The sequence below is a fragment of the Antechinus flavipes genome, chromosome 4 (assembly GCF_016432865.1).
Source record: "Antechinus flavipes isolate AdamAnt ecotype Samford, QLD, Australia chromosome 4, AdamAnt_v2, whole genome shotgun sequence".
In the NCBI taxonomy this organism is placed as follows: Eukaryota; Metazoa; Chordata; class Mammalia; order Dasyuromorphia; family Dasyuridae; genus Antechinus; species Antechinus flavipes.
In genome coordinates this window covers 138161510-138177486 of record NC_067401.1, presented here as the reverse complement: position 1 = coordinate 138177486, position 15977 = coordinate 138161510, and the positions used below count along the sequence as shown (strand labels likewise).

General features: G+C 40.3%; 1 protein-coding gene across 2 annotated transcripts; it reads left to right on the top strand.

The window, feature by feature from the left end:
• The first annotated feature begins 3030 nt into the window (after positions 1 to 3030).
• Positions 3031 to 15492, top strand: PHB1 (prohibitin 1). Of its 2 annotated transcripts, none has more exons than XM_051994773.1 (7): positions 3031 to 3055; positions 5220 to 5346; positions 6494 to 6655; positions 9946 to 10088; positions 10242 to 10358; positions 12605 to 12700; positions 14359 to 15492. In XM_051994773.1, the coding sequence occupies exons 2-7, from the start codon at positions 5259 to 5261 to the stop codon at positions 14569 to 14571; spliced, it is 819 nt and encodes a 272-aa protein (XP_051850733.1). In that variant the 5' UTR covers positions 3031 to 3055; positions 5220 to 5258; the 3' UTR covers positions 14572 to 15492. The 2 variants fall into 2 exon arrangements, with proteins under 2 accessions (XP_051850733.1, XP_051850732.1); XM_051994772.1 differs by having other exon boundaries at positions 3034 to 3065.
• The last annotated feature ends 485 nt before the right edge of the window (positions 15493 to 15977 follow it).

Genomic DNA, 15977 nt, shown 5'->3' with positions numbered 1-15977 from the left:
AATCTTTTCTGTGCAACAAGATAACTGTATAAATATGTATACATATATTGTATTTAATATATACTTTAACATATTTAACATGTATAGGACTACCTGCCATCTAGGGGAAGGGGTGAGGGGAAGGAGGGGAAAGGTTGGAACAGAAGATTTTGCAAGGATTATTGTTGAAAAATCACTCATGCATATGTTGTATATACAAAAGGCTATAATAAAAAATAAAATTTAAAATAAAAAAAACAAAAAATAAAAAAAATATATCCTAGATTTATTTATGTGAATGTTACATTCCCCTCATTAGAATGTAAACTGTCTCATTTTTGTATTTGTATTGTTTAGTACAGTGCTGAGTAGATGCTTAATAAATAAAAACCTTCTCTTTTCCTGCCTCCCAGGCACAGTCTTTTCCATCATAATATTTCTTCCATACTATAGTCAATTAAATACTTTTTTAAATGCTTACTTTGGTATTTACTCAACAGAAAATAAGTGTTGGACTATATCATCCTCAAAGGATAATCTTTATGCCTAAACAATACCCAATAGTCTAGGACTTCCCCAAATCCCCTCTAGATCCTTTATACCATTCTTGGACTGCACTCCTATTTCCACTTCCAAGGGACCTTTGCAATATGGAAGTAAATAATAAAAAGTCAGAAATGAAAAGAATGAGGAAGCAAGCAAAATCCTGCATTTCATGTTGAGCAGCCAATTTCTGAAAAGACTAGAAAGACTTACATGAACTGATGCTAAGTGAAATGAGCAGAACCAAGAGAACATTATACACTGTAACAACAAGATAAAGTGATAATCAACTCTGATAAAGTTGACTCTTTTCAGCAATGAGATAATTCAAAGCAATTCCAATAGACTTCTGGTGGAAAGTGTCATTTCACATCCAGAGAGAGAATTATGAAGAGTGAATGTAAATTAAAACATGGTATTTTCATTTTTGTTGCTGTTGTTCTTATTATTTGCTTGTTTTTTCTTCCTCGTGTTTTTTTTTTTTTCATTTTTGATCTGATTTTTCTTGTGCAGCATGATGAATATGGAAATGTGTTTAGAAGAATTGCATACCCTATATCAGATTGCTTGCTGTCTTGGGGAACAGGAAGGAAGGAAAGAAGGAAAAAAAAAATTAGAACGCAAGGTTTTGCAAAGGTGAATGTTGAAGACTATCTTTGCATGTATTTGGAAAAACAAAATTCCATTTAAAATAAAAATAAGTTTTTAAAAAATTCCTGCCTTACAGTACTTTTTAATCAGAAATTGTCTACCCAACCAGTTAGCATCAGATCATGGGTAATAATACAGAAAAAGCACTTATTAAGTACTTACCATGTGCTGGGCATTGTTCTAAGCATTTTACAAATGCTTATTATTGTTATATCTTGGGGAGGCGTCATTATTATGCTCATTTTACAATTGAGGAAACTAAGGTAGACAGAGGATCACTCAGCTAGTTAATGTCTGGGACATATTTGAACTCCAGTCTTCCTGATGCTTGATCCAGTACTGTCCCCTGTACCAGCGGCTCTCTCTAAGAGGATTTGGGGAAAGACTTTTAAGATTCAGTCCAAATCTGTCCTCATCATGGGAGAAACCTTCAGAATCCACCTTCTCCAGTCTCTAACTCTTCCCATCCTTGAACAAGCTGGTCCTTTTACCCATAATAGTGTTCCTCTCTATCCATGAGGGCATGAACACAGCCGGCACAGTGCCGAGTAAATAGTAAAACCTAATAAACAAACTTTTGTTAAACTGAAATAAACTGAATCAAATCTCTCCCTCTTCAATACTTTTTTTCCTTCAAGACCCGGCTTCTATTATGACCTCTTTCATAAAATTCTCCTTAATCACGCCAGTTGCGAGTAATTTCTCCCCTCTGGGCTTTCTCTTACAACCCTGCTGAGGGCTCTGTTCCGAGTTCATTATGTTAACACTCGCGTCATAACTATTTTACGTTTTTATTTTCTATTTGCGCTAGAACTATTTTAATATTTACATGAACTTTCTACAGAACTGAAGCTCCTAACGCGCAGGTTCGTGTCTCAGCTATCTTGGTATCCCCAGACCTAGTATAGTGCCTCAAGCTTGTTAACTAGGGGGCCAGTTCCTGTCCCTCAGACTGTTGGAGGGCCGGACTATAGTAAAAACAAACACTTTGTTTTGTGGGCCTTTAAATCAAGAAGCTTCACAGCCCTGGGTGAGGGGGATAACCGTCCTCCGCTGCCGCCTCTGGCCCGCGGGCGTAGTTTGAGGACCCCTGTATGCAGAAGCGGATTTAGTGGGGCGCATCAATTCCCCATACAAGTGACAGCGATTGCATTAAGGTCTGTATCTTGACGGGGAGGCGGATCAATAGTGCTTAAGGAGCCCTGGTTGGGAATCTCCGCTGTGTGCCCCGAGGAGTCACTTCAACTTTTCTGTGCCTCAGTTTCCTCATTTGCAAAATGAAAGGCTTCCACCTGTCAATCTCGAACCTTATAGAACCCACGCGTACGCAGACTTTGGTCTCTTTGATCGACAAGTAGAAATGCCTGTCAAGGAGGAGGAAACTAAAAAAATCACTGCCAAGGCTCAGTAGTGAGAACTCGGTGCCCTTTCTCTTTCTCAGTCCCATAAGTCATGTTTTCATTGCCCATTCCTTCTGTCTTTCCCTTCCACTTTAGCCCGGGTGCCAAGCCGAAACAGCCCCGGGGTTAACTCCTCTGATTCAAGGGCTTAGTAGACACTTCCGGAGGCACGTGCAATCATCTCAAGTGAACTACAACCCCAGAAGCCTTTGGGGCTAATTTCATACAATCCAAACCAATAGGAAAGGAGTTTCTTCACAAGTTAAAAGGCAGCGAGGCATCCCGGGAGTCGTAGTTTTCTCTTATTACAAAAACAGGGACCAGGACCCAGTCTTAAACTACCAATCCCAGAAGGCAGCACGTCCTTGTCAACCAGTAAGAAGAAAGGTCCTTCAGGAGGAGGCGGTGAAGGAAAGGCGGGACTGGACGCAGGCGCAGTAAGTAGGGTTGGGGAATTCATGTGGAGGTCAGAGTTGTGTCTGGTGAGCTAAGGTTTGGGCCCTTTTAATAACTGCCGCGCCGTGTCCTGCTCCTGTGTACTCCCGTGGGATCCATAAGGGAGGAGAAGTGGGAGGAGGTTTTAGGACAGAAGGAGGTAATTGAAGAAAGGAAGGAGAGCAGAAGGGCTGAGAGCCAGAATGAGAGAGGAAATGTGAGGAAGCCGAGGGAGAGAATGGAGGGGGAAACTGAGGAAGAGAATGGAGGGGAACTGAGGGGGAGAATAAGGGGAAACTGAAGGAAAGAAGAGAGGGAGAGAATGGCGGGGGGGAGGGGAGAGAATGGGAGGGAGAATTGAGAAAGAAGGGGGGGAACCGAGGGAGAAAATGGGAGGGAACTGAAGGAGAGAATGGGAGAAACAGGGAAAGAACAGAGAGGGGAACTGAGAAAGAATGGAAATCTGAGGGAAAGAATAGAGGAGGAACTAAGGGAGAGAATAGGAGGGAACTGCTAAAGAGAATGGCGGGAAACAGGGGGCAACTGAGAAAAAATGGAAAACGGGGAGAGATTGGGGGAACTTAGGAAGAGAATGGGGGAACTGAGAAAGAGAATAGGAAACAGGGAAAGAATAGAGGAAAAGAATGGAGAACTGAGAGAATGGCAGGAACTGAAGGAAAGAATAGAGAGGAAACAGAAAGAGAATGGGAGAAATTGAGGGAGAAGAGGAATTGACGAATTCCCCATATTCTCACCTGATCCCCACTGGGAGGAGGCTAAGGGAGAAGGATGGAAGGGGAAGGCCGAGCTTAGCTGGATAATAGGAGAGATGGAAAGAAAAAAATGGTAGGGGACTCCTGGGAGGCAAAAAAAGTTTGAGAGTTGATAGCCTAGTGTTAATGAAAAAGACTTGAATTTAAGAGTTAGAAAATCTAGGCACAGCTTGAATTCTTTGATTCTCAATTTCTGTGTCTGTATGAAAAGTTTGAACTATTTGGTCTTTGAAGCCTTTCTTAGCAATACAAATGCAGATAGAAAGACCTCAAAGCCTGGAAGATCCAGGTTTAAATCCTTTTTTTTTAACCCCACCCCACAATGTAGGCTAGCTTATGTCTGGGCAAGTTAAGTAACTTCCCAGTGCACCTGGCAGCTCTAAGACCATAAGTTGCAGAGAAGGTACAAACCTGCATTGCTAGCAATTTCCTCACTCTGTACCAGGAGCTCTTAAACTTGAGGTCCAAGGATAGCTTTTGGATGAGAAAAAACTTGTCTTTATTTTTACTAATGTCAAACTGAAATTTAACATTTCCTTTGATTGTAGGCAATGAACATTCTGAGGCAAGATCCATAGATTTTACCAAATTTCCAAAAGGGTCCATTATACAAAAAGCCTTCATTTATTACAATGAAGTTACAAGTCCAGTCCCTGTCCTTATGCCTTATAATAGTTATAAAATCTGTGCGCTTAACCTATAGTATATTGGAGAGGAATAATATAAAATTGAGGGGAGGGGAAAATAGTGAGACCATCTCTATGGTTAAATGAAATTTCTGGTTTCTGAGGTCTTGTTAATTTCTTTTAATCTCTGAAAAACTGCTAACTTTCCAAGAATCTATCCCTACTTATCATTTTCCCTGGTGCTCCAGTTTCATGCTGTCATCATTCCAAAGGACTTTTACAATGCAATCTTTCTTTCCTCTAATAACATGATATTCTCCATAATGGATTATGGTGTTAGTAGACCTACTATCAGTGTTGCATTGCATGTTGAATTTTTTTTTTTTTAATATTGGAATGGTATTTGATGAAATCCCTATCCTGTCATCTCATTCCTATTATGACTGCTGGAATCTAGTGTTGATTTGTCAGGGGAACGAGCTTTTACAGTGTGAAGTTAAATGGTATTAGAGACCTTGCCCATGATTTTGGTCTGAGGAGTACCATACCTTACCTAGTGAACTACCTTTCCCAAACCAGTCCCAGCCCTTATCCTTGTCATCCAGTGTTTTAACTGAGGATGAACACAAGATCCATGACTTACTGAATTTTAAAATCTGTCTTTTGAGTGTTAACCTGCTGGACTAAGGATGGGCAGAACCCTTAAGAAAATAGAAATCTTATCCTAATTAGAAAATAAATCTAATGGTGGAGAATGACTTTCCCCTAAGAAATGTATGGGCCAGGCTAGCTTTTTGTTTTTTTCCCTGTAGGTCTAAGAGGAGAGAAGACCAACACCATCTGAAGGAGACATGGCTGCTAAACTGTTTGAAGCTGTTGGCAAGTTTGGCCTGGGCTTAGCTGTTGTAGGAGGAGTTGTCAACTCTGCCTTATATAATGGTGAGGTGCTGAAGAAGAGCAGTTTTCTGACTCCTACTAAGGGTTCCTGTTGTCTAATGTAACACCCCTGATAGTGATGATTATCCATGAAAGTGATTGTCTGATAAAACTGGCCTATCCAGTCCTTTCCATACTGTGTATACCCACAATTAAGTTGGGATTTGTTGCTGTTTAAAAAAGATCTTGTACAACTTTTTAAGCTTTTGTTCTTTCCACTTTTTGTTTATTTGTTTGATTTTCTACCCTGTTAAAATCATGCTCCTCTCAACTTAAAAAGTATGTAATCAGATAACAAATATCACATCCTTTCTACCTCGGATGGAATGTTTCCAGAAGGGTCCCATGTAGTTTTGAGGGAGCCTATCAGATCCCACAACTGCTTCTGTATAACTAAAGTAGCACATCCCAAGTGCACAGCCAAGAAGTAGCAGAAAAGCAGCTTTCTGGACATATAGGTTTGACCAAGAGAACTTTTCCTTCATGGCAGTGTTGAGGCTTAAGAAGTAGAGATGCCAAATTTCCAAAAGTATCAGAGGGCAACTTCTGGGGGTCTGGGAGACTTTCTCTAGTGCTCCAATAGTCACATTTATACAGATGGATGGCAGGCCTTACTAGTGACATGATCTTTGATTTAGTGAGCATGAATGTCACTCACTCCCATAATGCTTTGAGAGAAACAAAGACTCAGAAAATTAAAAGTGGAGGTTCTAAATGTCAAACTCCCCATTGGGAGTGCTGCACCTGAAAAGCATTCAGGTAACTTGAAAGTATGCATATGACTCCAGTGGTGATGACTCAGGTACAGACTTTTAATGTAGATTGTATATTCCTGGAAATATGCTCAGGGGGAGCAAGAGAGAGCATAGTTAATCATAAAATCAGCAATTTTATCTTCCAAGGAGAAATGATGTTAGAGAACAGATCCTATTACCTAAGTCCTTGGGGAAGCACATGGGATAGGAAATGATTACTTGCTTACGTAACTCTTTAGAATCCTTTAGGGACACAGAAGTTCAGAAAGAGGAATCAAAAGAATGAAGGCTTACTAAATGAGCATACTTTATGCCAAGTCATCCTATCAGATATGTAAAAGAGTTTATCAGTAAGTTCATTTACCTGACTTGATCTTTTCCTTGTTCCTTTCTAGTGGATGCTGGCCACAGAGCTGTCATCTTTGATAGGTTTCGTGGAGTCCAAGACATTGTTGTAGGGGAAGGGACTCATTTTCTCATCCCATGGGTACAGAAACCAATTATTTTTGACTGCCGTTCCCGGCCACGGAATGTCCCAGTAATCACTGGTAGCAAGGGTGAGTATTCATTATGGGTTTCTATGGAAAAATAGCTATGGATACTTAGGTGACCCCAAAATGTGTTTGGCATTTGCTCTGATAGATGGAGGCAGCAGCTAGGTGCTGCAGTGGATACAGTACCATACCTGGACTCAGGAAGACTTAGTTTCTTGAGTTCAAATTTGACTTTAAACACTTAACTAGTTATGTGAGCCTAGGCAAGTCATTTCACCCTGTTTGCCTCAGTTTCCTCATCTGTAAAGTGATCTGGACAAGAAAATGGCCAACCATTCCAGTATCTTAACCAAGAAAACCCCAAGTAGGAGTCCCAAAGAGTCAGAAATGACTGAAAATTGATTCAACCACTGCTAAATGATAACAAAATCCCAGTGCTCATTCGATAGAATTCCCCATCATCATTTAAGAAGACATATATTTTATTTTTCTATGAGTTTCTATTATAATCAGGACACAAGGAGAGGGTAAGCTATGAACATACATAGCAAAGAAGTACATGGGTTGTGGGGGAACAATATATGCATGCATATATATGCATACACACACATATATTCTTCACTGAAGTCCTTTTCCAATCTCTTATTGTAGTGTAAAGGTAAAAAGTAACTTGGGATTTTTGAATGCTCTATAGAGTATAAACCTTTAACAAGCACCTCCAATCTAGAACAGTTTTTTTGGTATGAGCATGGTTTGAGCCATGAAAATTATAAATATAGTTAACTGTTTGTACATTCATAAAGTATAAAAATGTAATACTTCTACCCATACTGTATTTTCTTTCCCCTTTCTCACTCTCCCATCTAGTTTGTGCCTTACTAGGAGTTTATCATTAATAATATCTTTGTATGTGAATAACAGTTTTGCTGCAATTATTGCTTTACCATATTGAAACTGGTAAATAAAAGCATGGTGGTCTTTTTGATCCACCTTGGATGATTGGATGTTTTTTAAACTACTTAGTAAAGCTTAGCCAGGCGGCAGTGAGGCACTTCTTTTTGGTATCTATTTATCTGGTGCCAAGAGAGGAGATGAAAGTTGGCTGGAGTGAGCTCATTGGAATTTGAACTTGGAAAACCTAACTCTGAACTCCCTGCCATATTATATGCATTAAATACTGTGCTACTTTGTTCTTAGGGACTTCGTATGTATTTTCTTTTCCAGCTAAGTTGAAAGGGTCCTTGAAGATGGCTTCTTTTTTGTTTTCCTGTTTCTTCAGAGTCATCTCTCCCTACCCATAATTTACTAGGGTGGAACATAGGACTGTCAGATAGTGAACTCAATCTTTCTCTTTGACTAATAGTTTTGGAGAAGGGGTCTTTATAAATACCAACACATTGCTGAAAGGCTTACTTTCAAACTAAAATGATTATCTGTCATACTATAGGAAACAGGGTTGTAGAAAGATGGCAGACTAGGAGTAAGACTTAGCTTTGAGTCTTAGCATTTCCATTGGATAACTGTAGGAAGTCAAGTGACTTGTATGCCTCAGTTTTCCCATCTATATTCTGCTTTCTTTCAGAGATTTTTGAAGACTAATCTAGAATATGTATGGAAAGTGATTTGCAATCTTAAAATCATTATATAAATGTAAAATACTATTTGTTATTGTAACCTCCAGAGTGAAAAGTAATGACAAATGGGATGTGTGTGATGAGGAAATTTTCCTAGCCTTGGGGAAAAGTGGGTTGTACTCCCAGGGTTCTGAAGGATTATCTTTGTTTCAAGTTATGACATCATCTATCTTTCTTTTCATTTGACTTATTGGGCTTCTTTTCAGTACCTACCACATAGTAGGTTTGCTGGTTTTCTTTGTCTTGTATTCAGTCTTAATTACTGATAATCCAGGAAGGCTTGGGATAAAATGAAAAGTTATTCATCTTCCTTGGAAAATCTCTAATTGACTAATGTCATGTGGTAGATACCCTGTTAGGATCTGTGAGCATGTGTGTGTACAAACACACACACACACACACACACACACACAGAGAGCATATAAACAATAGATGCATAAAACCTTGTACCAGATTTTAAAGGGATCTCAGAATTCTAACAGATAGAAGTGAGAAGGACATTTAATCCAGGAATGAAGAACAAAAAGTAGAAGGTTGTGTACAAGGAACAGGAAGGCCATTTTGGCTGAAACTTAGCAATCATAGTGGAATAATGTGTAATAAACTTTGAAGGTAGACTGAACCATAAAAGCTTTATATTTAAATACCTTCCAAAAGTTTTATTCTTGGGGAAATAAGAGCTATAGAGTTTTGAATAAGGAATGACATGGTCAGACCTGGGCTTTAGGAATATCAATTTGGAATTTGGTGAAGAATGAAATAAAGAGACAAGAATCCTAAGGCAAGGAGATCAATGAAGAAACTATCAAAACAATCCAGGCAAGAAGTGGTAAGAACCTGTACTAGGATAGTAATCCTGTGAGTGGAGGAAGGGAACAGGTATAAGAAGTATCATGGTCATAAAATCAACCAGGATTGGCAACTGAAAAGATAAATGGATTGAGGGAGAGTGAACATTCAAGAATGATTCCTAGTTTCCAAACCTATATAACGAAAAGAATAGTAGAAGTTATGAAGACAGATCAGTTGAGGCAGGGGTAGAACATAATAAATTCTGCTTTTGGATCTGAATTTGACGTGCCTACAGGACTTCCAATTGTAAAAGTCCAGTAAACTTCCCAAAGGAAAGGGAGTGGGGGGAGGAGAGAGATGTGTGCACTCGTGCTTGTGTGTTTAAATCTTTTGATGGATTTAGGAGAAGCATCTGTGGAATGGGATAAGAAACCCCTTTAGACTAGTCAGTGCCTTTGTGCCATAAGAGCAGTGAGGAGGCTTGTTCCTGCCAGCCCATTGACAATGTAGAACTTGAAAGAGGACCTAGGGCTACATATATAGACTTGGGAGTCATGTGCACAGATATGATCATCAAACCTGATAGAAAAGACACCTGTAGACAAGACCCAAGACAAAATCGTGAGGTGCATCCACAGATAAAGTTGAGACCTTCACAGTGAGTTGGGAAAAGATATTAGGAAATAGTGGCCTGATAGCTAGGAGAATCAAGAGAGGACAGTGTTGTAGAAAGGAGAGGGAATCTAGGAGGAGAGGATGGTCAGTGGGATCAAGTGCTTCAGGCTAGTTTCCTGACCCTAAAACAGCCAGATTAATTAGCTCCTTTTTTTAGTTGGTACAAGTTTGGGATGGAAAACTAGTCATATGAGATTTTTGTGTCTCCCAAACCTACTTTGTCATGTCACCTCTTTTCTTCCCTGGATACAGATTTACAGAATGTCAATATCACTCTTCGTATTCTCTTCCGACCTGTTGCCAATCAGCTGCCCCGAATCTTCACCAGCATTGGTGAGGACTACGACGAGCGAGTGCTGCCATCCATCACCACTGAGATCCTCAAGTCAGTGGTAGTAAGTAATCAGGCAGCCTGTGGGCTGGAACCAGACCGCTTACATATTCCCAGGAAATTTAGCTTTTGTTTGATTAGGATCTAGGTATGGTTTCTTGGTTTGTTTCCCTTCTTCCTTACAAATCTCCTGTTTTCTAATCTTCTTTTGAGCCAGGCTCGATTTGATGCTGGAGAATTGATTACCCAGAGAGAACTAGTCTCCAGGCAAGTGAGTGATGACCTCACAGAGCGAGCTGCGACCTTTGGGCTCATCCTAGATGATGTTTCTTTGGTAAGATTCTCTGTTACCTTTGATTTCGTACTGGATTGTTCCTATAACAATTTGCACTTTCTGTCTTGCCAATATATGCTATCCCCCGCCATATAATGAGGCCAATAACTGAGAGTCATGTTAGACCTGAAAGTGCTGAGGCTTCTTGTCAATATGAAGTGGTTTTCTTGGAGTTTCTTTAAGCTTTAGCTGTCTCTGCACAAGTCTGAAAACTTAGAAAGCTGCCCTTTGTCATGCACATTTTTCTTATAACCCTTAGCCCTTCCCAGACTCTTCTTTGCCATTGCATCTCTCACCCCTATAGAAATGTGAGCTCTTCCTACAGGAAGGGAAGTCTCATTAGCCCTGTTTGACATGGGAAGAAGCTAACTAGAGTAAGGGGGAAAATCTGAGCAGAGCTCTAACAATTTCTGTCCACTTTAGACGTCCCTGACTGGTCCCTAGAAGTTTGAGAACACCCCTGGTCTGACACTTGTCAGTTGAGCATCAGAAAGGCCCCAGTGAAAGCTGAGACAGTGTAAATAACTGGTTTGTCTCCCCAAAACCTGATATGAGGGGTAAGGGACATCTCCAAGGCATAAGCCATTCTCTTGAGATGTTATAGTCTGTATTTATATGGCCATTATGTGGCACTGAATGTCATAGCCCAGATAGAAAACAATACAGGCAGGATAGCATTTCAGATCAAGGAAAGTGTGGAAAAGGGTTCGTGTTTCCAGATGCTCTGGGAAAAGTCATTTGGAGCAATTTGTCCAGGAGGGTGGTGAGGGAGAGTGTTTCCTGTTCCATTCTACAGCACATTGCTAGCAAAAGGCACCATTTTCCCCCAAGCGTATGCAGCTGTTCAAACAGTCTCCTCTTCCCCAACACCCACCCCATTCACTCTCTTTAAAAATCCAGAGACAGCAGTCGGACCTTGGAATAGATGCAAAAGTAGACTCTCTGTGCTCCCCCTGTTGGTGAAGTACAGGTTTGCAGTCTTTTGACCAATAGCACAGACTGTTCCTAATGTTCCACACTGAGTGTGAGAATGCACTAAGTAAGAAGCCAACAAGTTGGCATTTTGTTAAGCTTTATCCATATATTATTCTCTGGGAAAATGTGGGCTGCCCACAAGAAACTTTATCTTAGTAGCATGCAGTATTTTTGTGGGAAAATTGTTAACTTTCACTACTAGTCCCTTTGTAGTGAAATCTAATTCTACTTCATTTGCACCAAGGCCTTTCATTTTTGCAGTAGCTTCTGACTCAGTACTACATATATGCCCCTCCTCCCCAAAACTAAAATAGATTAGAAACTAAGCCAGCAGTCAGACAGCTGCAATTCTGAAGGGAGGTGATTAGGATTGAGGCACAAAGTGGGACCCAGGTTGTAATGTTTAGTATAGACAAGTCTGATAGAAAAACCAAGACTTTATTTTCCTTAATTTAAAAAATTAAAAGGGTAAACACATTGATTGCTCTTTGACTAGCCTCTAGTAGCAGTCCTGTGATGTGATCCCCACCGTTCCTAGGATTTGTTAGCATATAATTGACCAGCCAGGTGATTTGATTATCCATGTTATTTGGAGAACAGATCTATAGGTAATAGGTATCTGGAACCTTTGTAAAGAGAAGTGGTTTTACCTGCCTTTCTCTTCTTTAAACCTTTTACCAGAAGGGCTCTAATTTGAGCTCTTTCTCTTTCCAGCCTATAGTAGAGGTGCTACTGAGAAATGAATTGGCCGCAAGATTTAGAGAAGTCAGTGGGACTGGATAATCCATAAGGATAGTGCATTGTTCTCCTGGGTCATTGAGCTGGCCAAATCCTCACCTATCTGAGACTCAGTTTTTCCATCTGGCCATCTTTGGAGTTTTAAGCAGGGGAAATCAAAGGATCTTGGGAGAAAACTATCTGGAGGTGGGGGACCTGAGTTGTATAAGCTCCCTAAGGAAGGTTGAAGCCGGTTTCTTCTAATGCTTACAGGCTATTGTGAAAGGTTACAGCTGTCGCTTTCAGTGTGAAATTGCTATATTGGGTGTAACAGAACCATACAAAGTTGGATATTTGGGTACTTCTATAGAACCTTTAGTGAAAACTGTTTGGACCAGAGTATGGGGGAGGGAGGGAAGTTTTTGGCCTCATTGGCTCCTCCAGCTGCTGGAACCATTCCTGACCTCTCTTCCTCCATGAGACTGTGGGGGCCTCATGACCAAGCTGTGTGAGCAATTATGCTTCCTCATCTTATGCTCCCTTTCTCCCTTCAGACGCATCTGACCTTTGGGAAGGAGTTCACGGAGGCAGTAGAAGCCAAACAGGTGGCTCAGCAGGAAGCAGAGAGGGCCAGATTTGTAGTGGAAAAGGTGAGTGTTCGACCAGATGGCGGAAACCTCTCTTTCTCTTCCCTTTTTTCTTCATGCTTTCCCATTTGCTGGGTGGCCTGGAGATCTATTTTCTGTCATTTGTTCCTCTGGAATAATTTTGGGGAGGAGAATCAAGAGGTAGGACTCAAACAGTTCTATTTCATAGTTCTCTGGGAATGGTAGGAACATTTGAATTTATAGTCCTAAGTCACTTATGGAGAAAAGAAAAGATCACCCTTAAAATAAAAAATATCCCTACTGTAAATAGAAGTGTTTCTCACAGAATATTTTCAGCTTCTCTGAGAAAACCTTTTGAATCACAGTTATATAGTCTTCTGTGGACCTGTGGAAGAAAGGTTCTATCTGCCAGTTGAACTCAATAATATCTTGTAAACTTCTTGAGTTCAAATAGATCTTTTTAAGGATTCCCATTCTGATATGTAAAATAATTAGATTTCATCTCTAAACCTAACCTATCTCTTCACTACAGAACTGAGTGAAACAGTAAATGGTTTAATATGTCATCATCAGCCTAGTGTTTTCTTAATCCCTTTTTAAAAATATTTTGTATAGAATTGGTACCATAGCATAGATGCCTTTAAATATGCCTCCTTTAAATTCTCCTAAAGTATAGTTTATTGTCTTCTCTTCATTTTGCTTTTATAATTATTGGAGAGGTATATTTGTGTTGACATTAATAAGAAAGGCACCAAAAAATATTCATCTGAGACTTAGCTGGTCTCAGGATTTATAGGAATTAAGTTCCTTCCGATAGAATTAGATGCCTCCCAATGAACCCATGTGGTACCAAGGAGTTCCAATATTAGTCTTTAAGAATCTATTTGTAGGGAGACACAAAAGCCAAATAAGTGCTGGATGTGATGGGCATTGTGTATTATTTGGGAATTGGGAGTTGGGAGGAATGACTGATCCTGGAACTCCTTATGTCCATTCTTTTTTCTGCCCTCCTTGTCCATGGCTTCATCTGGTTCAGAGCAGGAGATGTTGGCTGTCAGGAAAGTAAGATAGAGCCAGTATCCCTACAATAATTGGCTATGTATGGGGAGTGGAGAGAGGAAAAAGGGTTGAATTGTGTTGAAAAATGAACTGAGCATCCCAATGGTCTTGTGATAAAGAAAGCCATCTGCACCCAGAGAGAGAACAGTGAGAACTGAATATGGACCAGACCACAACATGGTATTTTTGCTCTTTTTGTTGTTTGCTTGCATTTTGTTTTCTTTCTTGTGTTTTTTTTTTCCTTTTTGATCTGATTTTTCTGGAGCAGCATGATATTTGTGGAAATATGTATAGAAGAATTGCACATGTTCAATATATATTGGATCACTTGCCAACTGGGGGAGAGGATGGGAGAAGGGAGGGAAAAATCAGGTTTTGTAGGGGTGAATGTCAAAAATTATGTGTATATTTTGAAAATAAAAAGCTTAAAAAAATGAATTGAGGTAGACAAAAAGCTTTCTAGATGACATAGACTCTTGAGTTAAGAAGAGTTAAGGAAAACACTTAGAGCACTAAGACCCTCTGGCAACAAGTACAGGTAAAAATGGAGTTTTTCCACACTGAGATTCATTGGCTTGTTAGTTTCATTCATTGGTGATTGGTTTCCTCTTTATTGTGGACTCTCTTTCCAATTCTTTCAGGCTGAGCAACAGAAGAAAGCAGCCATCATCTCAGCAGAAGGTGACTCCAAAGCAGCCGAGCTGATTGCCAATTCACTGGCCACTGCAGGAGATGGCCTAATAGAGCTTCGTAAGCTGGAAGCCGCAGAGGACATCGCATACCAGCTTTCCCGTTCTCGAAACATCACCTACCTGCCTGCTGGACAGTCAGTGCTCCTCCAGCTTCCCCAGTGAGGTCTGTGGCCTCACCAGTCCTACCCCACTCAACCATGATCTAATCCACAGTCTTTTCCCTGCCCCCCTCCTGCCCAAAATCACTGTGAAATTTAATGATTTGGCTTAAGCAAAGGAAATAAAATTAAAGTCATTTTGGGATCTTTAATTTCTCCATGAGATTTAAGCTCTTTCATTCTTTACATCTTTCTTGTCCACCCCAATTTTAAGTGAGAACTAATATCTGTCTTGAACAAGTGGCTGGGGCAACAATACCCTCAATCCTCTGGAGAAGTTCAACCTCGGTGCTGCTGGGAACAGGTCAAAGGAAGAAGGGCAGAGACAGATACACAAGTGGACAATTTTAATGAACTGATGTAAACTAGAGCTTCCCACCATTTGACCAGAGATGGTGAAAAAAAGATAGCACCCAGAGCCTTAGTTAGCTATTAGAGAAGGGAGCCCTCCATTCATTCCAGCATTTTGTTTATAGTTTAGAGGAGGTGCTGTGGAGACTCAGGAAGGAAATGGTCCTTCTATTGCTATGAGGTTGATCATTAACTATGGGACTAATGGAAGCACACGTGTATGTGATTGGTACTGAGAAAGCTGGCCTTTCAGGGATATAAGGGAAATTTTCTCTTCCTCTAATCCAAAGGGTTCTAAGGATGGAATGGTCTTTGGGGGATCCACCTGAAAGCTTCTTTCTCCCTCATCTCTAGCATCTTTTAAAATGCTTAGGAGGGAACTCTCAGTGTGAGGGATTGCATTCAGCACTGACTGAATGTCCTCTCCATTGATGTGCAATTCTGAGTTCCTGGCTCTTTTATTCAGAGACACTGACCTTCCAGACAACTTTGTGGCTCAAGGAATGGGAACAGCCGTGGGGGAAGAGTACAAATTGTGTAACCTGCCTTCAATAAATGACACCCAAATTCCCTATCTTGGCTGTGTTGTGTTATTTGCTAGAATCCTGGGATTAGAACAAAGCTTTCTGGCAGATTTGGGCCACATGTCTTTGCCTTTCTAGCCAGGAGAAAAGTTTTGAACTAAGTAAAAAGAACTTGATGTTTTTGTTCCAGGCAAATCTGAAATGAATCTCCCTAGTGTCAGATAAAGTTTGTCAGCATTTGAGCTATTGAACTGGAGAGTGGAAGGAGGTGGGGATGAGATAATTTGCCATCATTGGTTGTGGGGACCACTAACCCTGACTATAAATTAAGCAGGTGCCCCTCAGCTGTCAACCAGTAAAAGTGTAAACTGTTAATTCACAAAAGGAAAATGATGATATGGATGACCTAGCAGTATATAACCCCTAAATTGATTTATTTTGATTTGAGAAATTTGTTAGATTAATGAGGGTGGGAATGCAGAAAAGTGTGGTATTTCCAATCAGGTTTATATACCAGATTCTACTTCAGCATAAA